The 22,400-nt window shown below is 49.8% G+C and overlaps 5 protein-coding genes across 5 annotated transcripts; 3 read left to right on the top strand and 2 right to left on the bottom strand.

Annotated features, from left to right (window-relative positions):
* Positions 1–4,826: 4,826 nt before the first annotated feature.
* Positions 4,827–7,060, top strand: CI109_106883 (uncharacterized protein; the record flags this gene model as incomplete). Its single annotated transcript, XM_032002052.1, has 2 exons — positions 4,827–4,877; positions 4,931–7,060. 2 exons carry the CDS (start codon positions 4,827–4,829, stop codon positions 7,058–7,060), a joined length of 2,181 nt encoding a protein of 726 aa, XP_031863609.1.
* Positions 7,061–7,690: 630 nt separating this feature from the next.
* Positions 7,691–9,293, top strand: CI109_106882 (uncharacterized protein; the record flags this gene model as incomplete). The annotated part of the gene is made up of 6 exons (XM_032002053.2): positions 7,691–7,995; positions 8,086–8,178; positions 8,245–8,283; positions 8,420–8,599; positions 8,727–8,905; positions 8,974–9,293. 6 exons carry the CDS (start codon positions 7,691–7,693, stop codon positions 9,291–9,293), a joined length of 1,116 nt encoding a protein of 371 aa, XP_031863610.2.
* A 388-nt stretch (positions 9,294–9,681) lies between these two features.
* Positions 9,682–13,702, top strand: CI109_106881 (uncharacterized protein; the record flags this gene model as incomplete). The annotated part of the gene is made up of 11 exons (XM_032002054.1): positions 9,682–9,952; positions 10,011–10,267; positions 10,341–11,842; positions 11,906–11,997; positions 12,066–12,211; positions 12,285–12,496; positions 12,558–12,869; positions 12,940–12,993; positions 13,111–13,351; positions 13,432–13,494; positions 13,568–13,702. The coding sequence occupies 11 exons, from the start codon at positions 9,682–9,684 to the stop codon at positions 13,700–13,702; spliced, it is 3,285 nt and encodes a 1,094-aa protein (XP_031863611.1).
* A 222-nt stretch (positions 13,703–13,924) lies between these two features.
* CI109_106880 (uncharacterized protein) lies at positions 13,925–16,440 on the bottom strand (the record flags this gene model as incomplete). Its single annotated transcript, XM_032002055.2, has 10 exons — positions 13,925–14,072; positions 14,183–14,382; positions 14,481–14,537; positions 14,617–14,742; positions 14,798–14,818; positions 14,883–15,203; positions 15,279–15,356; positions 15,419–15,542; positions 15,684–15,871; positions 15,997–16,440. The coding sequence occupies 10 exons, from the start codon at positions 16,438–16,440 to the stop codon at positions 13,925–13,927; spliced, it is 1,707 nt and encodes a 568-aa protein (XP_031863612.2).
* Positions 16,441–16,783: 343 nt separating this feature from the next.
* On the bottom strand, positions 16,784–22,250 carry CI109_106879 (uncharacterized protein; the record flags this gene model as incomplete). The annotated part of the gene is made up of 16 exons (XM_065967922.1): positions 16,784–17,015; positions 17,069–17,876; positions 17,937–19,027; positions 19,082–19,177; positions 19,232–19,368; positions 19,420–19,565; positions 19,618–19,761; positions 19,817–20,120; positions 20,175–20,614; positions 20,680–20,956; positions 21,043–21,504; positions 21,565–21,649; positions 21,711–21,831; positions 21,926–22,050; positions 22,109–22,168; positions 22,222–22,250. The coding sequence occupies 16 exons, from the start codon at positions 22,248–22,250 to the stop codon at positions 16,784–16,786; spliced, it is 4,557 nt and encodes a 1,518-aa protein (XP_065823994.1).
* Positions 22,251–22,400: the final 150 nt, after the last annotated feature.

Below are 22,400 nucleotides of genomic sequence, written 5' to 3'. Positions count from 1 at the left end.
TAGTCCACGTCAGGATCGATGAAGTGGCTAGTGATATGACGGGACTGGAAGTTCAGTCGGTAAAGATGATGCGTTATTGTTGTTGTGCCTTCTTTGGGGTCAAAGCGATGATGCGCTGTCAATGCAATACCTCGTCAACATTCGATGACTGTTCTTGTACCTTTTATGAGGTCAGAACGAAGTTGCGGTCGTCTTCGCACCGTCTTCGTACTACCTCATCAGGCCAAAAGCAGCCATCGATTCTCTTCGCCTTGTGAAGTTTGCATGCATGCACGCACGCACTCTAACAAACAGATCGACCGATTGTTCGATCATGTCTAAAAGGAGATTCCAGCTCATCAGATCGTTGCGTCACCGTCGATCTATGATACCAACTTCGACGCTTCATCCCGTCATCAAGGAGGTACGCCCTCTTTGCTCCAATGTGGAAGCTGCAGTACACACTACTTTCACCCTCTCCTGTCGCAGTCATTTACGATTGGTTCTTGTTGATTTCGTTCGGTTCGATTCCAACCTGTACCGTTGATGGAGTACGTTTACCTGTTCATTATTGTATTGTATCGTACCTGCATCGCAGTGATCGTTCCGAGAAGGTGAGATCGTCCCGGGTAGGTGAGATCGTGGTTTACATTCCGATCCCGTCGATTTTTCTTTTCGTCTTCCTTGCCTGACGAGTCAGTCGATCAAGCAGTCAGTCAGTCAGTCAGTTAGTCAATTCAGACCCGTCTGAATGACTAGATTGTCCGGACAGATCCCTGAGAGTCAGCTTCCCACTTCTATCACATTTTGTACCCCTCGTCGAGCTCTGACTGTAACATCTGACTAATAATCCCGTCCATCCATCCAGTACATATTCGGTATCCTACTTTCGTTCCGTAGCTTTGTTACAAATAGCATATAGGGTATAAACTACTGCCGTTGATTGTAGTCAAGATTTTCAGGTGCAGGATGTTATTGAACATCGAACACCGAAGTAAATTGCGTTCGCTTTTCCCCTTTTCTTGCATAAAAGATCGCCTTCAGTTACCGCTTCGCTCTGCTTTACGTTTGTGCCCAGCTCTGTGGGTTATGAGGTACTGTACATCTGATCGATTCAAACCTTCTGACAGTCCGAGTAACGGAGCGAGCTAGGTACGAGTCCGCGATGCTTTCATGTAGATCTTACGGTTTGCACTCTTGTTCTGTTCGTCGGTCCGATCTGTCACACAGTAGCGATACATACATACCATCAGGAGAGAAACTCATGCAAGTCATAAATCTGGTACAACCAGCTGATTGACGGGATGGCGTATTGTGGCTGCTTGGCTTTACGAGTATACTTGGATTTGGGGGACGTACTGTTAACCGGAATTTCATTCAATCACATGATAGTTCGGTATGAAATCATTTCGGCCCCCCGTCCGCCCGCCCGTTGTGAATTGTGATGAGACAACAGGCAATGAGAATGATGGTGTCATAAACATGACCCGAAACAATCCATCCGACCGGTGGATGCTCTCCGTCCTCTACACATCTCACATATCTCGTCATGCCAAGTATTGTGGATCCTGTATCGCTGTTCGGGTTACAATTTGTAGTTTCACCACATTCATACATAATAATAATTGATCCCACTGTCAGTCACACTGAATACTCTGTCTATACCGTGCGTATATACCGTCAAGTTTACAAAGCTCATGCCCTTCCCGTGGCCGTAGCCGTAGTAGGGTTTGTTCGAATGGAAGAACACGGGGCGGACCTTTTTGTTTTTCCCTGATATGGTAAGATTTACTGAACCCCCCCCCCCCAATCCCGCCCCATGGGCGTCCTTGTTCGACCCGACTTCTGGCTGAGTGTTGCCGAGATATGCCGAGAACGCGTTGTCCAGCCCCGGTTGTGGTCACTCAGTGTCAGTGTGGGGAAAGGGGGGGGAAGGGGGGAAAATGTAGCGCTAGAAACGTCATGCATGCTTTTTTAGGATCGAGGCCCCGAGTTTTGGCGCGGCGTGAGCAAGAGGGGGCATCGCTGCAATACACTTTACTTTTCAAATTACCCTGCATTCGATTTTACCGTATCTGATCTGATGATGATGCTTACTTTTCAACTTGCACCGCGTAGTCGAATACTACTATACTACTGCTACTACGTCTTCAAAGTGCTTCACTACTCAAGACGCGACTGATCAAAGGAGCTGCTCCCTTTCATTTAGCAGTGCCCTCTTTCGTCATAATCACGTTCGTCTGAGCCTTTTTTTTGTTCCATCTTGCTAATGCTACACAGTACACACAGTACACAGTACAAGCACGTCAAGTCGTCATCAGGTTTCTTGCTGTGTCTCACCGAATCATAAATACATATCACACCATCGACCACGAATACCATAATACACATCGCGCGCTCTTGTACAAACTCTGCTCTTACAATTGACAGCGAATCAACTTGTTATCGAAAATGCCTCAATAACATCTCGCCCCAAACGCTTTAATCACTCATGGTCTTTGCCTATCAACGTCTTTATCCCCGACGATAGACGACTCGCTCAAATCACAATCGCAATCACACCTTGTCCGAAAGTCGTAGTCTTTCTTTCATCGACGTATCCATCTACAACTTCATCCGCCTTGATCTCGTCTCGCTCTATTCATCTTTGGGATAACATCTCGCCGCACTGCCGTTAAGGATTCCCACAACCCGCACCACACCACACCACACCACATCACACGGTAGAAGAGTCGGGACCTTTTGCTTTCGTTTTCGTTTAAATTCTCCTTCCGCCATCTCCTTCAATTACTCTTTCAATTATCTACCGTTCTCTCCCTCCGGACCTTTCTGCTCCCACCCACCTGATCTGATATAGTTAACCCCCCAACCCCCAACTCCAACTCCCACACCCTTACTCCCCTCAACTTTCTTTCCCGACCGAGACCTTTACTTGCTCCTCGTTCCTCGCGGTGCGTTTGTTTTTCGGTAAAACCCGAGATCCTGTGAACTCGTGCTTCCATAGTATTTTCGTACTTCCTTCTTTTATTCTGTGCGCGGTTGTGTTTTTCAACGAACACAAAAGTGCTGTGGGTGGTGATACTGCTTGCTTGGCAAGAACCAGCGAACGAAGATCTGGATCACACCATCATTCGAAATCGGATCCCATTCCATACCTCGTGCTCGGAAAACAAAACACACATACACAACACACAAACATACACCTCCCTCCCCCTCCCCCCTCGAAGCTTAACCTTAACGCCAAGGAAGACTTTCGAGATTTATTACTGGAGATCGTCGGGTGTGTGAGGACTCTTATATATTCACTCTGATACGATATTCCGTCAACCGCACTTCATCTTTCTCTCTCAAAGCATCCCCCTATCTTTATACTGTGTACCAACCCACGCACACGTTCTCTCCTTTGATCAAATATATCGCTAGGCGACGATATCCAACAACGGCGACGACATATCGCTGGACGATAAACGGACAAGACGAGCAGAGCTCTCATCACGCCACGAATCGACACGCATTGCACGGAAAAGAGAACCAAGTGGAACCGAGCATAGCACGGAACACTTCAACTTTGGACAATCAGTGAGTATCTTGATTTTCTCAGAGGCACAAGTCTCCGTTCGCCACACGTGTTCTCTCTGCAATCATTTCAACTCCTCCCTACAACATTTTTAGCTATGACCACCAATCCTTGTTGCGCAATGCTCTTGGCCCTGCAGGTCTCGTTTCATGGCGGCACGCGTCCAGCTGTACCATTTGTTCCTTCATGTATTGTTGGATGGTTGGATGAAAGGGAGAGTTCTCTGGACCATCGGGGAATACTATCAATCCGTTCCTAGTCGCTCACGGACCGTCCGTCATCCACGTTTCAAGTCCATGCTGACTCCTGCTCGGTTTGATTGTCACAGGGATTATACGCGCCCTAGCTTGACAACGCCACGGAGCCACATCATCCATCACATCAAGATACGGAGACCGAAGTGTAATAGTGCTTAGGGTGAGTTCGTCTCCTTGAATGTTGCTTGGGCTGTCCGTCTATATGGTGTCCGACCCCGTGGTGTCAAAGCGTCTTGATTGAAGATGGGGCGCTTGCTATATCTTTTCGGCTATCAGCCTTTCTGCATCAGCTTGCGTTCTTCCCTTTCCCACCTTTGACCATATCTATCGCGGCGTTCTTGCAGACATATTCGAGCTCTCTCTAGCTTGGAGTGGCTGTCTTACGAAGGCTATCCTTTTCCGCGTCAGGTGTTAGTGTGTAAACCTGACGAGTCTATCGTGTCATCATCCGTCATCCTTTGTCCTTCGCCTAAATTCAGCCTACACCCTCATCGTCATCGCCGCGACTCTGCGCCTCGCGTTTCAGAATCAGAACCTAACAATAAGAAGAGGAGCATACGCTGACTAGTGTCTTTCTTGTCCCTCATCCACTTCATACATCTCTTTGCTTCACATCAACCTTACTCCGTTTGATGATCGGCGTGTGTCTATTTCATGACGGCTGATCGCCACAACCCATTCAACTTCCGGCTTGAACGGCGATCTTTCACCGCTTGAATACTCTGCCTTTACGCTACTCGGTTCACAATCCTTCCGTCATATAGTCGACTGTCCTTCACCCATAGATCTTTGGTCAGGTGGTCAAGCTCTATCGCGTAAACGACATTCAACTCCGTCGCCGGTCTCGAGCTATCGTTTGAGCTGAATGATAACAGTCGATACGACAACAGATATTGAGTAAAGTCACATTGCTCGAGCGACAAGTGTCAGCGACAGTGAGTGAGTCATATTTCGGTGTTTCAGATAGTAATAAGCTGACATCCTGCAGTCCTTGTCAAACGAAGAGAGGCAATATGGACATGGACATGGATACCGCGTGGTGTCTGACCTGCTCCAAGCAGACTGTAAGTCAGAAAGCCCGCTTCCATTGGCGTCACTATCTGACCCTTCACCACAGCATGATCCACGAAATCCGTACTGCAGCGAGCAGTGTCGATTAGAAGACACCGTGCCACCGACACCGTCATCTGGGCCAGCCAATATCACATCACCCCTACCTCTTGGCCTCATCTCTGTGCCCCTACCCCAAGTACACTCTGGCAACCCAACTCCAAAAGCGGGCAACTCGCCTGGCAAACGCCCTCATATCACACCTCTCTTACCAGTCATCCCTCTCGGCGAATCGTCAACACAGCATAGTCGACGAGATCGTCGAGCCTTTTCTTTCCCCGCCGAACATTCTGTCGCTCCCCCTCCAGTATCTCGCGCCGGCTCACGACGTCAAACACAGGGACAAGATACCCTCCAGTTCATTAGGAAGACCAATCCAGTCTCAGTTAGCGCTTTGGCATCGCCAAATGTTGGAGGAATCACCCAGACCCGCACGAAAGGATTCAACAAGCTCTCCAAAACCACTGGAGCTAATACACCCGTTGTCTCGGAATCGGTCTTCTGTTCAACATCGGAAAGTAGCGAGAACGAAGGACTGGGTCTGCTGACTGGTCCACCGATAACAAATTCCGATCTCAACAAGTTTGGAGGCGCTACCGTTCGCCCACCGCAGATGACGCATAGAACCAGTCTCTTGAACGCATTCCGACCTAGTGCTCCTCGACTCGAGACAACAAAATCATCACCGCTTCCGGCTGTTCACTCCCAGTTTGTCGGACGCAAGTCACCTAGTCCCGTCGCTGCGTTGATTGCTTCGTCAGCATCCTCCAAGAGCCGGGATGATATCGTCAGCTGGCTCAACGAGGTGAAGCGACTGCCGGAGGACGACGCGCTCGAGAATACCTATGTGGCTAGAGGTCGTTCACGCACCAAGAAGGAGGTGTTGGCGAATTTACCTCCACCCGATCAGGATGCGTTGGATGAGCAAGAAGGAGAGAGTGGGATGTTCGGAACTACCCCGAAGGGACGGATCGGCTCTGCTCTCGCTGGCCTGAGTAACCTCAGCAGCTTCAGAGTTGGACCTATCGTCAAAGCTCTCACCAGCGTCACCAGCCCTTCAGCCAGCGTCAGTCCCCAGAATTCCAGGACTAATCAACCCGTCGGTCTCGGTCTTCAATCGATTCCCGCCCCGGCCGAGGTATCTCCGCTAGCTGTCACGGTCGGTATCATGAGCGACAATGAGTCAATCCACATCAACCAATTGGGTGGAGCCACTCCCACTCTGTCGACCGTGTCGTTCTCCGAGGTCGTTGACCCTCTCACAGATGGCGGCGAGCACATTGAGTTCATGACAGACGATCAGTCTGTCACGGAGTCTTCAGTATTCGCTCATCGCATGTCAATCTCTTCGAACACTGGGAAGGCTGCTGCTACACTCGCGGCTTCATCCAAGAAGGCTGATAGACAAACGCCACTGCCTCTACGACCGATTACCACCACCGCTTCCGCCATATGGAATTTGTCGACCTATCTTCGCTCGTTCTCGCCCTTTTCCATTTCGTCTGTGATGGCGACGAACGTACCGAATACCGTCACAGAAGATGCTCGTCCTGGCACCGCTGTGCCGCCCAAGGATTCGCCTGCCAAGCAGTGGACGCCTGATATGGTACCGTCTCCTATGCCCACTTCCGCTCGACCTGTCACGCCGGACGACGAGACCTCACCTGCTTTGCAGATGGTTAGGAGTCTCCCTATGGACATTGTTCTACCGCTCGGAGGAGAGACTGCGAATCTGGAACGCTTGAGACAGAAAGAGGTTCAGAAGTGGTTGGAAACGAACGAGTCTCGAAGTCGATCGGGTAGGCCGCGGGGTCGAGATACTTCAAGATCAAGGATGGAATCGAGGTCGCGATCCCGAGTCAACTCAAGAAGTGGTTCTTATGAAAAGGGTCAATCACACTCCAGACACGGGAGGATGATATCGTACGACGCAGATGCCAGTGGGGAGGATGACGTGGTTGTCGGAGCAGGGCCGGAGCGCCGAGGGAGAAGTAGGAGGGAGAAGGTGCTCAGGCAGGAGTCTGATGAGCGAACGGAGAGGCTTGCTTCGAGTGAAGAGGAGGAGGAGGAGCTTGTGGAGGTGGCCGGGCGTGGGAGGGGTAGGGGCAGAGGGCGGGAGAAGACCGTCAGGGCGTGAGCTACTACATAGTTCCGATCATCGCTGCGCGCATACACGAATCGCACCTCTCAAACAACAATACAAACAAATCTCCTCCACTCGTTGTATGATATATCACCGTCGGTAGTTTTAGTCTCAACCATTTCATTGTTCTTGTTTCATCATGGGTCGGGACGGAGAGTCAAAGAGAAGGTCGGACAGAGGACGGGAAACGGCTTAGCATAGGTTTGGATCAGTCAGTCTTGCATATACGCACAAGGAATTGACACGTAGCAGTGAGTATGTTGTATATATCAGTAGTCGAGGTGTTAGTACATGAAATGTAGCATTGTGACAAACTACTGTGTTGCGTTTCCGATGGAATTACAAGGAGGATTAGTTGGAACCAAATAAAGGTTCACACAATTACCGCTTTGGGACATTTGTTCCCTTTGATCATCAATCATTCTCTCTCTTCTATGACTGATTGATGATGCTGATCAACGAACAAGATCCTCGATGCAAATCGCGCTCTCGAAGGTACTGGATAGATATACAGAATACGGCAGGACAAAGGGAAAGCTGATCAAGCTCGAATTAGAACATCACTATATATAGACCCGTTGTGCCGCTCCCAAGTCATCTTTTCGACAAAAGCAGTTGAACCGAATGGTACTATCGCCATTGCGAAATATCAACTTTAGAAAAAGCGTGATACTCAGAACTACATTCCCAATAAAGCGATACAGATCCCGAACGTCCTCTACGACCATCAAACAAATTCGACAAATCATGTCCACTTCCGCGGGTGAAGCTAAAGCTACCGCTACCGCCGGGTTTGGTCCCGGTGTTGGAGAGACCTCACGAGCTGTTATGAAGAGCGTGTATGCCTATGAGGTCTCAGAAGGTGTAGGAGCTAGAGTGAGAAGGTCGATCGGGTCTCCAGAATTGAGAAATCTGACTCCGTTCTTGATGTGAGTGAGAGATATTTCGCTTTGCTAGGTGGTAATTCAACGCTTTCCGCTTCGGAGGTTCAAGGGATACTGATCAGGGATTGCGTGCAGGCTTGACCATTTCCGACTAGAGAAAGGGAAAGCTGGCGGATTTCCAGATCATCCACATCGAGGACAATCAACCATCACATATATGATGAGTGGGTGAGTAACGCACGGTGGGACTTGAGCGGAAGGACGATTTTGACTAACGACTGGTCGCGGGTGTAGCATGTCTCACCACCAAGACTTCTTGGGCAATCATGGTTTGTAAGTTCGCCCTCTGTTCTCCTTGACATATCACATTGTATCGGTGATCTTCCTCACGCTTGGATTGCGGACCATCTTCTCGCTACGTGCCTTCACCCATATCACACCGGCTAACATGCCAACTTCACTTACCCAGACTAGAACCGGGTGACGTTCAATGGATGGTAGCTGGAAAAGGCATCGTGCATGCCGAAATGCCCTACTTCGATCCTGATCCGACCAAGGCAGAAGACGCGGCAGGTCTGCAGCTCTGGGTGGACTTGCCTCAGAACCAAAAGTTTATCGATCCGACGTATCAAGAGCGAAAGGCGAAAGAGTGAGTACTGTAATCCATCCATAGATCACATTCTCGGTTGAACGTGTGTGTTACCCTTTCTCTGAGAGCTTTGTCTTTCGGAACTTGGGAATCAATGCTGATCATGCTCGCTTGACGGCTCATTTAGAATCCCTACAATCCGACCCAAGGAAGGCGTTGAAGTCACCGTCATCTCTGGTGAATCTCATGGAATCAAAGGGTTTGTGAGACCCGTAGGAGGTTGTTGGTATCTCAATTTCAGGCTCCAAAAACCCGGAGCGAGCGTATTCCAACCTCTTCCAGAAGGGTGGACTGCTTTCGTCTACAGTGAGTATGCACGGGACCTTTTCCTATCTGAGAGGAGTACTGAACCGTCTTATCCTCCCTGCTCGTAGTCATCAGCGGAAAGCTACAAGTTGGTTCTGACCCCGCCACTGCCGCCATACACGACAAATATCATACTCTCGTCCTGACATGTCAACCTGGGGAGAACGGCGTCACTCTCACTCGACCCGAGTCATCTTCGACGGAAGAGGAGGAAACACGTTTCGTCCTCGTCGCTGGAGAACCGCTCGACCAAAAAGTGGTTCAGTACGGTCCGTTCGTGGTCAATACTCAGAGACAGGCGATGGAGGCTGTGACAGATTTCAGGATGGGGAGGAATGGGTTCGAGAGAGCTGTAGGCTGGGAGAGCGAGATTGGTAAGGCCAGATGAGGAGCGTGATGAGTGGACTGGAAGCGGCCCTGTATGATAATAGCATGCATGATTATTGACGACGTTGCTCGACATCACTAGAACAGCAAGATATTTAACGGCTGCCTTGCAATCTCTATGCACACCGGCTGCGATGGTGATCCTGACGTGTTTTAATTTCTACCTGTATCAGTCACGATCAACACCGTCAGTCGAGACCTCCACCTTTAGTGCCCGTCTTCGTCTGGTCCTAGGTTTAAGAAAGGTGCACTTCAGCTTGTTGTTGAGCTCAAAATATCTCCTGAAAGCATCAGTCAACCTGAACTGAGCCCTCCTTCTGGGTCAGACACCACGTCCATAGACTTTGTCCTCTGTTCTCTGACCCGACAATGCCCCAATAACCCCAACTATGCGTCTCGTCAACGCACGAGCGCCAATCGCTCTTTCAGCGACCCATCACTACTGTCTGACGACCACCTCGACTTGTCATTTGCCTATGAGACGACCAATAACGACATCTGTAGTAGCTCATGGACAAGCGGTGAAGAAGAAAGCGATCAAGACCAAAGCTCGACTTTCAGAACTGCCAAAGGTCAAATTGGACAAAGATGGTCAGCCGGTCAAAGCGCTAGATGCGTGGATAGAGGGTGTTAAGCCGATCAAGCAGAGTGGGAATTTGGGTGAGTATTTAGCTTGTGTGTGGTTGTGAACTTATCACGCTGAATGACATGTCTGCAGCGAATCGAAGTAGAATCTCCACTCCGGTCCCAACCGTTCCAGTTGATAAGCCATTGAAGTCGGATGAACCGCTGGTCGCCATCGATCGTCTAGCAGCACCAGTACCAGCACCAACACCGACAGATGAGGAAGAGGACCTGAGACAAGCTATCGCTGAAGGGATCATACCGAATACTCCACTCGCGAAAGAGGTGTACATAAACTGGAAGCGATTCCCAGATTGTATCCTTCTCACTCGAGTGGGCAAATTCTACGAGGTGAGCTGGCCGACTCGTGGACGGTATCAGAATCTGAATCGAAGCTTATACTTATTTGTCCTACTGTTTGTAGTCATATTTCGAACCAGCACGACAACTTTCTTCTATACTATCCATCAAACTCGCTTTCAAGAAATATGGTGAAGGTCATTTCCCCTTTGCTGGCTTTCCAGTAACTCGACTCGACAAATACCTCAAAATCCTCGTCCAAGATCTAGGATACACAGTTGTCCTCGTCGAAGAATACGATACGGAAGGATCGGTAGCGCATACTGGGAAGAAGTTGACGGGGTTGACGACGGGACCAAAGGAGAGAAGAGTGTATAGGGTCGTCACGCCTGGTACGATGGTGGATGAGGGGTGGTTGAATGGTGATGAAAGTCGGTACCTTCTAGCGATATCAGTCAAAAATCCTAGGGATGGAGAGGAAGAAGATCAGGATACCACGACCTTGTCGTTGGCGTATACAGACGCTTCGACCGGAGAGTTCTTCACAAAGGATACAACATCGGCTCAGATGGAAGATGAGTTGGCAAGGATTGCTCCGCGCGAAGTCGTCCTTGATCGATCTCTCAGACAAGTATGGCAGGATCAAGCATCTGATTACCGAGGACAACACACCTCGACCTTGTCAAACCTCTTCGCCCTCCTACAAGTGCTAGGAGTTCATGTCTCTTTCGCCGATCCGTATCAGCCACCTCCGCTATGGTCTAACACGCCTTATTCGACAGATAATACTGCTCCCACGCTTCGTTCAGAAAGCGAAGCAATCGCCCTTCTTCGTCATCATCTCCAATATGCATTACGGGAATCGATGCCAGCCTTGGCTGAACCGAATCGACAACTCAGCTCAGCGTACATGCAGATTGACGCGGCGACTCTTCAAGCCTTGGAGATCCGACATGCTCTTCGACCAGGTGGTCTGCTCGCCACAGGTGACACCCGCTCTTCATCGCCCATCTCCACCAGGGGTACTCTGCTGTCTGTGATCTCGAAGACGGTCACTGCATCAGGGCATCGACTACTCATACGTACACTTACAGCTCCATCTACATCTTTGCAAGTGATCGACTCTCGGTTAGCTCTAGTCCAGGCTTTCGTGGAGCGCGAAGAGCTGAGAGGGGAGTTGAGGGATATGTTGAAATGTATGGAAGACGTGATGCGTATCGTCCAACGATTCAGAGGACTGAGAGGGGATGGGAGAGATATCTGGGATGTCGGAAGATGGATCAGAACAGTCGAACGCCTCCTCGGTAGAATACAAGAAGAGCTACAATTGGAGCATCAAACTATCGAAGAGAAATCAGAAAGCGTTCAACGATTGGAAGATTTCGTCGCGGCGTTCGATTCACTTCATAATCTGGCCGAGAAGATCGAATCATCGATAGATGAGACGGCTATACTCTACGGTTCTGCCGGGTACGAAAGTGAGACAGATGAAGAGACAGAAGGACGGGAGATGGCAGGAGACGAATTGGTAGCGGACAAGGAATTACAGGTCAAGGAGACGGAAAAGGAAAAGGCGGCTAGGATCAGGCAGGAGAAGGAGGATTCGGAGTGGTGGATCTTGCCCACGTGAGCAGTCCGAAGCATTGACTCTCGAAGTAATGTTCAGCTCACGTAAGGACGCTGTGGCAGGTTTTCGGAAGCGTTACAAGAAAGGCACAACGAGCTTGCCGCTCTCAAAGAGCAAAGAGAGAAACTGCAGGTGGACCTTAGAAAGCGATTCCGTCAGTCACTCGCGGCTGGAATGTTAAAGTCGTATGAGCGGGATTGACATAATAGGTCCACTCCGCAGGCACCGATTCTCTCACGCTGGAGAAGGGAGTAAGATATGGGTACCACATCCAAATGAACAGGGGCGACGCGGATAAAGTTGTCAAAGCGAGATCATTGGAAAGTATTGGCGGAGCGAAAGGCAAGACCGCCTATTTCGCTTTTGGCGTGAGCATCCTAAATCATCCTCGTGCGGACATGTTAGTCCTTCCAGCTAATGAGCATTGGTTCGTTCATACAGCCGTGGTCAGCTCTTGGAGCCAAGACTGAATTGACCACTGAAACACTCGCAAATGCCCAACGAAGAGCTGCTCGCGAGTTGCGTGAGCTCGTTGTTGAGCAGTCAGAGGCAATACAGAGGAATGCTGAGCTGGTGGATGAACTGGATTTGAGTATGAGTTTCGCACAGAACGCAGTGGAAATGGGTTGGGTCAGACCGGTATTGAATGAGTCGTGAGTGTTGGTGTACGCTATCGAACCTACAACACAAGTATTGGCTGATCCTTCACTTTAGGACGGAATTGCACATTGAAGGCGGTCGTCATCCCTCTGTCGAATCATCCCTCCTCTCATCTTCTCGCCTCTTCACTCCCAACTCGACACATATGACCCCTTCCTCCCAATTACACATCATCACCGGTCCAAACCAAGGTGGTAAATCAACACTGCTCCGTCAAACAGCTGTGATCGCGATCCTTGCCCAGAGCGGGAGTTTCGTCCCTGCCGAAAGAGCAAAGATGGGGGTGGTAGATAGGGTGTTTAGTAGAGTAGGGGCGAGAGACGATCTATGGAGAGATAGGAGCACGTTCATGTTGGAGATGGTAGAGTGAGTCTCTTCTCACAGATCATATGACGAAGTCGAGTGACGAAGCTAGACTTACGAACGAGTTTCGCAGGACGGCAGGAATCTTGAAACATGCCACGCACAAGAGTCTGGTCATAATGGACGAGTACGTGGATCCTGGTCTACTCACAAATCCATTCGAGGGCGTCACTTTGTTCATACGCCCTCTGGTCCATGTGGCATCGTATCAAGATACAGGGGCTAACGTTGTGTATCCCGACAGAATCGGAAGAGGAACGACATTACAAGCTGGGATATCTATTGCTTACGCCACGCTGGATCATATATTACGACATATCGGATGTAGGACACTGTTTGCGACGCATTATCACGAACTGGGAACGATGTTGGGTTATGAAGACGGGCATAAGCATGAGAATGACGAGACGCGGAGACGAGCAGAAGAGGGGGAAGTGAAAGGTAGAGAAGGGGTTGTGTTTTGGTGCACGGATGTTGATGAGGTTGTGAGTGTGCTGTAGCTGCTTGAAGTCGGTTGAAGGTGGCAATGATTCAGAACTGACATTACTCTTCTGGAACTGAGTAGGACGGGGCATTCTCATATTCGTACAAGCTACGTCCGGGTATCAACCATGACTCTCATGCCATTGTCAGTCTACTTTGCTTTACCCCCTTGTGAGAAACGCACAGCTGATCATCTTTCTATCTTTTCGCTTTGATAGAAGGCAGCACGGCTCGCGGGAATGCCAGAGACCTTCTTGCGTGTCGCAGAGGATACACTGACGACATTGCAAGCGACTGGCAAGTTCGAGCCGGTGCTTGGCCCGATTGGAACGGTTGACGAGAGGAGCGAGTAAAGTCTAAGTGTAAGGAAGGGGTTACGAGGAAGACAGATATACCAGCATGATTATAAACAGCATAGAATTATATCCATAGCATTGCATACTTTGGGGACCATAATCGTACAGCACGTCACGTACACATCTCACTGACAATGCATTACAATCGTATAATAACAAGACTCATAGCACCCAATGATGTAAATCTGCCTCTGTCATTCCGGAATCCACACCGCGTGGCTACTTGTCATGATCATAGCATATCCCCCAGTCCACATCTGTCGTTGCGAATTGTTGACTCTCGACATATGACTCAAGCTCACACAGACCATGTTCTACCAAACCTGATTGTTCACAAGCTAGATGATTGACTCGATGTACCTTATCGCTGAGGGTTCCGAACGACAAAGGGAGTCGAGCGAATACATCAGTAACGTGCTCCCCTTTTTCGCTCCGCTTCATACGATATGGATCCAGTTAAGGAACGTCGCAACCTACTTGATCAAGATCCTGACATAGTCCTTTCTCCCATCATTACCTCTATCGGGACCATCACCTTCTGTAGGTGGATCAAGTTCCCAATTCCCCATATCACAAGCTATTCTCTCAAATGTGAGCCGTGCGCCAAAAGGTACGATCTCCGAAAGGATAAAAGTTCGTTTGAGGGGTACTTGGTCGAGTGGCAATGGTCGGTGTTGCTGAGCAAGTGAAGGATAAGGTAAGGATGTCAGTGTCTAATTGGTGTACTCCAGTACATGTGTGGAACTTTGTCGTGAACATATGGCGCTTGACTTACTTTCAGGATTCCCATCGCCGCGAGGATCTCTAGAATCTCGTTATCGTGTCCAAAATCCTACGTGTCGGCACAGCAGTATCAGCGAGAACTCCTATCTTCACATCACAACGCAGAGCAAGTGAATCAGGAAACGTACGACGAAAAACCGTTTACCGCCACGAGGAAACGTCCTCTCATCGCTATCTAGGGTACGGTTCGTGATCGTCGAATCGATAGGTTCCGTGTCGGTCAGACGAGCGATCACCTCGTTGATGTATCCTGCCTAAGAAGGGATCAGCTTGGGGCATGAGCACGAAGCAAGGTTAGTTCTAGCTTACTCCCATTGTTGGACCATATGTCTATCGCGGCGGAATCGTCAGCTCATATAAGCCTTGTAAGATGAACAAGAGAGGTCCAACTCACGCTACCCTCTCCGACCTCGTAATACCGTTTGAGATCTTTGCCATAACCCAATATCTCCCATTCCTCGGATCCGAAGATACCACACCACTTTGACCATTCAATCCATTCGGTTCCCTTCGCCTGACTATCGTACCCACACATATCTGCGAGGCAGATAAGATCGTCCACCTCGAGCTGGGGTTGAGGCCGCAGGAGGGTGTTGAGTCTGCTCAAAGCAGGTTCTAACAGCGGGTTGAGAGATCGTTGGGCTGTTTCACCGGGTGAAGGGGAGAGGCTCTCGAATGCAGGACAAGAGTGAACAGAGAGCGTGTTGTTGAATGTCTGCGAAGGGCACGAGAGCGTCTGATCAGCTGTCCTGCTGCTGTATGAGATCCTTATCGCTCGAATGTAACCCACTTCATCTTCTGGGATGACCAGATCTGCCGGTGGTAGTTTTGATTTGTCTGTCAACTTGAACTTGTCTCCTCTGAAGCCCTGCGAGCGGAGTCGTTAGCAGCCTTCCAATCATGTATGAAGTTGCACTCTGAGATACTCACCTCAAGCCAGTATCCGGCAGTCTCTACGATTCTCCCGCCTCCTGAAGAACGTGTAAATACCCCTTCTGCGTGACTTAAGAACGTTTTGTACGTCTTGGCGATATCCACACCCGACTTCCAAGCGCTATGAATACCTGTCAGCAAGCTCACTATAACATCTCAATTCTCTTCGATACGCCTTCCTGCATGTCGCCTATACACCCGTATCCTCCTTCCTTATATGTATATAATGCGCTTTGAAGTACGCCTGGACTGCTGGACTCACGCTTTCCTCCCTTGATCCATCAATCCATCAAAGACCCAATCTTTCAATTCCAAATCCGCTTTTGCGAGGAACACCAACTCGGGATGATGTCGTGGTATTTTCACTTCTCTGTTTCGGAGTTTCTTCAGTGCGCGAAGCATGCATTTTCCTGCTGAGGTGGTTGGATATCTAGCTGTATGTCTGTGGAGCTGTACCATGACCAACGAATCATTTCAGTTTTATCATGACGACTTGAGCCACCAATGATCTCTCGGTGGAAGAGTTTTTGACTCATTTTGAGATGAGAGTGATGATACTCGAAGACACAACTCACCAGAGTCACTTGATCTACCTCACATCCTCTTGGTAACCCAACTTGTCCACCACCTTTCCCCATACTTCTATAAGGTGCATAAGGACCTTGACCATCCCACCATCCTTTCTCCCCATTATCACCCAACACTCTACACAATGACGCTAGATAGCAATTCCCAAGGGAACTTACGTCCCACGCTATCAAGGCTATGGCGAGGAAGAGGACCGTAGCGAATATCGCAGGAATGAGATGGATGGATGGTGTGAATGGCGAGATGGGTTTGCGACGACGCTCGCGACGTCTAGAGCGAGAGCGGTGAATAAGAGTGTGTAAGTGCTCGGAAGAACGAGAAGGTGATGTAGAACGGGATGGTCCAGCTGAACGATCACTCTCTCGATTAAGGGAAGGTTGGAGGAGGGGTGTGGTAGCCGTCGGGACAGCGGTAGAGTTGCGACTTGACATTGTTACGAGATGACGATTGGTTCAGAACATGTATGTTTGAAGAGCTAGCTGTATGATCTGATGCTCGGCTTAAGCCTGACTGATCGCTCGAAGAGAGTGTGGGGGATATGAAAGGATATATGAAGCACCACTGAATCTGATCCGAGCACGTTTAACGCAGTGACAACCTCCAAGATGCGGGGCACCTTCGACCTTATCTATAGATGTCCTGAAACCTTGTTTCGTCTACATTTGAGATACCATCAACTATGCATGTATACAAGCAGTATTTTCAAACTGTACAACCATGGTCATCACAACTATGCAGGGTATTTTTGCTCGCCTCCTTGTCCCTCGTGCGCGACTACCTCGTCGATACACCTCCTTCCATTCTCCATACTTTGACCACACCGCTCCTATCTCCGCTTATCACACAGCTCGAGAATGACGTCTCAACTGTTCCCAGCTTACATATAGCGTCGTAGTGCGGTCTGAGAGGTTGTCTCTCTTTGTCCCGGGCAGGGGCTTGACCATGTCGATGGACATTGGGAAGGGTGTAGAATAATGTCGGACCACCAGCTTGAGTTTGCATTTGTCTACATGAAGTCGATCAGTAAAGCTTATCCCTTAGTTCGGCCGAGTTACTCACCTAAACGCCACATCTTTCTCCTTCATTGAGCCATATACCACGAAACCATCTTGCACTTTTACCAAATCCCAATATCTTACAACCCTATCTTCCCCTGCACAGATCATCCATCCCGGACCGCCACCTACGGATCCCTTCCCCGCTACCTCTGGCACCGGCATGAGCAAACTCGACTCTTCCTCCGGCCTTGGCAGAGAAGCAAAGTTTTGTCCTACAATTAAATCAAGGACAGTTCTCGGTGGTTGTGGTAAAGGAGCCGAGGCATTGAAGTCTTCCGCAGTGATGATAGGTGCGATTGAAGAACTTGTCACGCGACGAGCAAGTTCCGCAATCATTGCCGCGCGGTCGGGAACAACTTCGACCGGTTCGTGTGCGATCTCGATTGATTTGATAGGTCTACTTGATCGCACTTCGTACACTTCCACCAATTTGGATGTCTCGATGTCGTATACTTCGACCAATGGAAGCTGATTTCCCTCTTCTGAGTTCGAGCGGGTATCATTGCCGGTGTTTGGTGCCGGTGAAGCGATAGAAACCATTATCCACCTTCCGCGCCCCCTTGACGGATGTATACGACAACTTGTTACTTCTCCTCCCGCTTTCCAGGACTTCAGGAGTAGTCCAAATCTGAGATCCCACAGACTGAGCACACCGGTGGACGTTGCGACCACCAGCCAGTGTGTGGAAGGACAGAACGATGTAATGACACCCAGTTCGAGCGGATGCTGGAATCGCTGCGTGATCTCCATGTTTCGAATGTCGAGAGTTGCGATGACAGACGTCGAAGTGACGATGAGCAGAGCCGAGTCTGCATGGTGTAGTTAGTAATTTACATCGTGCTCGGGCCCAGTGCCTACTTTACACTCACCATGCAAATGTGAAACAAATCGCACAAAGCCATCGCCGTCATGAGCCCTCCATGTCCTGATACACTCCACCTTACCATATCTGACTGATCCTCCACCACTACTCGCATGGACTCGCAGTACGTGTAGTTGCCCATCTTCGGCCGCGGCTGCTAGACAATGTGTATTCTCGATCCTGCACATGCTTACAACTGGGGCGTCCATCTTGTACGAGAGCCGAGGCTTAGTCGTAACGCTCCTCTCGAGTCTTGCGCTATCCCATATCAGGATATGAGTATCCTCCGAGGATGTCGCAAAAAACAAGCTGTCAGGAGAAGTGACGACTGCAGTAATTGCACCCTCGTGCTGAGTCAGGTGAGCGATCATCGTTACTCCGAGAGGTGACGCTGACGTCGACTTGGTCCTTGGCGGACGCTTTCGGTGACTAGCTGTGATCCGGGGTCCAAAATCAAGAAGAGGTTCGCGATAATTGTCTAAATCAACCTGCTCCAAGAAAGCTCTGACACCAGGATCTTGACCTTCGTAAGAGCTGCTGTAAGGAGCAACAGAGCCTCGGGTAGTGCCGAAGCCGATAGGTGCGTTTGCGGTAGGCGTAGTCCGTCCTGACAAGGGTTCCGCATCGTGTATTGTAGTAGTACCAATTGCATTGGTGTGCGATGCACCGACGGCTGGTGCTGCTTTCGACTCCACCTTCTTTCTTCCTAACCGTGTCATCGCAGTGATATCTATTGACGAAGACATCCCGGATTCCGAGGGACTAGCATTCGCTTCCGATGTCGCAGGAAGCGAAGTCTCCACCACAGGCTTGTCAGCCTTTGTTAGTGGTTCAAGGGAAGCCAGTCTTTTGCGTATCTCGTCGAGCGGATTCTCGACCGCACCACGATTGCTTCTACTAGCGAAAGATGTACGTCGGCTGGCGGAGGTATCGCCCAGATGGGGTCGGAGCCGTCTAAGATCCGCTTTGGCGTCCACTCCGACTGTACGAGGGCTGATGAAGATGGTTTGAGGAGTCACACCGAGGTCAGTGAGTGAGATCGATTTGCCAGCGACTAGGTCAGCATCGGATGCACCCGACTGCTCGGTAGCTTCGCGTCTATATGCGAAATGAGCACAAGTGCCGCCATCATGTCCTCTAGCCATGACTTACGCTCGCGCAGAGTATGCTTGTTTCACGATGAACTCTTTCATAGCTTCGATCTTTCTTTCGTCCTTAGCTGAAATACCTTTATCGCGCAGTTGTTGACTACACCTTCATGATCAGTGGTCTGGACAGCGTGGACAAATAGACCAGACTCACGTTCCACTCGCTCGTCCCTGGGCCGATCTGATCAGACTTGACTTCGTCGATCCTTTTGGTGGCGTCATATCCCAATAGCCAGCAGGTGTATTCTGAAGGGCTGCCAGCTTGGCAGCGACCAGCGTACTTCGGGTAAGCTAGCGAGATGTGTGAGCTAATCACAGACGTATTTTTCAAACTGAACTTACAGGTGACACAAGCGCAGACATCAAAGACTCTTCATCCATCTCTTTCACGTCACTCTGCAGAAGAGGCCGCAGTGTGGGATACAGTATGCACCAAACGTCTGTCAGAGGTAGATTCCGAGACGCAGCAGCGATGAAGCCAACAGCCCCTGGCGACCATCGTCAGCAATCTCAACATGTCATCGCAAAGTGCGCACCAACCTTGCCGAATCCATTTGTTGGGATGACAGACGAAACCTCGGACTGCTGCAAAGACATCCCACATCTTCGCCGGAGAAAGCAGTCCCAAAGCTGTTAGGCTTGTCATAGATCCGATCACTCGTGCTACGACCGCCTCCTCAGGATCTGCCACCCTGCGTCAGCTATCTACATTCCTTGACTGAGTGACGAAACTCCTCACCTGCTAATGCTTGTAACATGAGAGGCAGCACATACTCTTCAATTGCGCGCACTCCAATGAAGGCTCCAACTCCGACAATGCCATCGAAGAAAGCCAGTCTCAACATCCAATCCCTATCGTTCAAGTACGTCATGATATGACTCAACACGGTCTCGTTGGACTTTTGACGACCAAAGAAGAGACAGAGGTCGGAGATGGATGCAAGTGTTGATCGCTTGACAGCTGGAGTAGAGTCTACCAGGAGAGTGGTCGCTTGCTCTTCGACGACCGACTGGATCTCCTGTAACATGGCGTCATAATCAGGCTGGGGAAGGAGTCTGATCAGCTTACTTCGTCGCTATCAATCGGTGTCGCTTACCTCGATGATCCCGGATGCTTCTGGTCCTGCACCACCTGGGGCTTTTGCAGCCTGACTCATCTCCAGCATGTTGACAGCCGCATCAGCAAGTCTCACCAATCCTCTTGCATACGTGGCGCGTACAAAGATATCCGGATCTGTCGACAGGTGTCGCATTTGCGGTAGCAGATACTCTGGCACGAAAGTAGCATTTTGCGGAGTGATAGAGGTAACCGATTCAACGACGATTACGAGAGTTCGACATGCTTCGGCCCGGACGATAGCAACGTCGTCTGAGAGGAGTTCGACAACGAACGGCACAATACGATCGATCTTGTCCTCGTCCAGTAGATAAGGTACGAGGTTTAGGAATAGCTGTAAACCGTGTAGTCGAGAGGACGGCCAAACACAGTTGCGGAGAGCCGAGGTGATGATATTCAGTAACAAAAGAGCTGGTCCATCTGGCAACAGTCGACCAAGGTCAGCACACAGTACCACTTCTCCAATGGCTGACAACATGACTCACTTTCGGTCGGACCTTTCTCTAAGTGAACCGAGATGCTTTCCCATTCATCCAGTATCCTATCCACCTTCATTCCCGATTGATTGGCAGAGCGCTGCAAGAATCCTGTTTGAGTATTGAGACCCGATGTGCTTTCGTTCGATTCCGACAATGAGGTGATATAGTCCTTGAGGAAAGTGTAGAAATATTCGGGAAAGATCGATTCTCGATAGGTGGAAAGTATCCTGTCAAAGGACGGTCGATCGGACGGCTCTCGAGCTAGCATCTGGCTGATCATGTTCTTGAGGACAAACAGGTTCCAATCAGTTTGAGTTCACGAAAACGGAAGATGTGCTTAATTGGAACGCGACGGGCGGTGAGACTCACCTTGACTTCGTGATCTTCAATGTTATCGAGAATGCCTTCCAACCCTACACTCCCCTCTCGATAAGCGTACAATTCACTTAGATTGAAAACGGTCCTTCCATCTGTCCACATCTCCGCCAACACACACCCCGCACTGAAGATGTCCATTTCCTCCGTGACTCTTCCATCCCTCTTGCCCCAACTATCCCCTTCCACACCATTCCCTAAGCCTGGTCCACCGGCTGACGCAGCCGCCGCCGAAGCCTTCTTCTTCTCAGCTGCAAGTTTTGAGTCGGAAGGGTAGAACCGTTCTGGTGCGATGTAGCATGTTCGTCGGGACGAGGTGTCGAAGAAGAAGGAGAAGTCGGAAGGGTCATCAAGTGGTAGGAAAGTAGGTTTGAAAGATGATGAGAAGTCGGTGAGGAGTAGTGATAGGTCGGAAGTGATCAGGATGTTCTCGGATTTGACATCGCCGTGAGCGACCTGGGCGCAAGTCAGTCAACCAGACTTTCGTCATGTTCACTGCGTGTGCCAAGTACGCACCTTTCGATTCCGAGCATCCCGAAGACATGTCAAGAGCTGGAAGGCAATCCACTTCTTCTCAATACTAGCGAGATACGGTTGAGTGCTAGCAATACAGAAATGTAAGCTATCGCTTATTCACCATAAAAGGAAGGGAGTCAGCTCACCTAACTCTGTCATAGAGGTTTGAGCCGACCCATTGTCTGATAAGATATCCCGCCTTTTCCGTCTCCACAAACGTTTGATAGGTATTCACGCCAGCCAGATCCGCCAAATTATCTCGTTCGGCTAGGCGAGGTAAAACATCACAGTTAGTGCGCACCCTCTCATTTCAAAAGCTAGCACCTATCAGAGAGCTTGTATAGCTGGTGGCTACACTCACTCTTCAGTCTCCGTTGGATCACACGCAGGGACATCGTCGAGTCTGGCTTTATGAATATCTTGAGCACAATAGGACCATATTGATGTCTCGCCAAGATCGTCTTCAAGAATCGAGACGAGGATAGACTATCCATACCACGTTGATCAGCTCGACCCGTCTGTCTCGGTAAGGAACTCAGCTAACCTCTTATCGTATGATATATCATTGCCTAATTCAGCAACGTACGAATCGAGAGCCGTTGAGCTGCAGACGGTGTCAGTGTTCCTTCGCGAGCAACTGGCGCAACGGTAGCTCACGCTCTCGCCATGGATGAGATATTACCCATGCTGGACACCGAGCTCAAGCAGCATGGGTTATAGCTACGAGAATTGACAGCGCTAGATGCTGATGCCGATATTGATAGTAATGTAGTAACTGCAGAAGTGAGATCATGGATAACGAATGAGAAGGAGGAAAGAAAGGTCAATCAGTCCGG

The sequence above is a fragment of the Kwoniella shandongensis genome, chromosome 13 (genome assembly GCF_008629635.2).
Source record: "Kwoniella shandongensis chromosome 13, complete sequence".
Taxonomy (NCBI): Eukaryota; Fungi; Basidiomycota; class Tremellomycetes; order Tremellales; family Cryptococcaceae; genus Kwoniella; species Kwoniella shandongensis.
The sequence above is the reverse complement of the archived record's forward strand: the minus strand, read 5'-3'. Positions and strand labels throughout refer to the sequence as shown.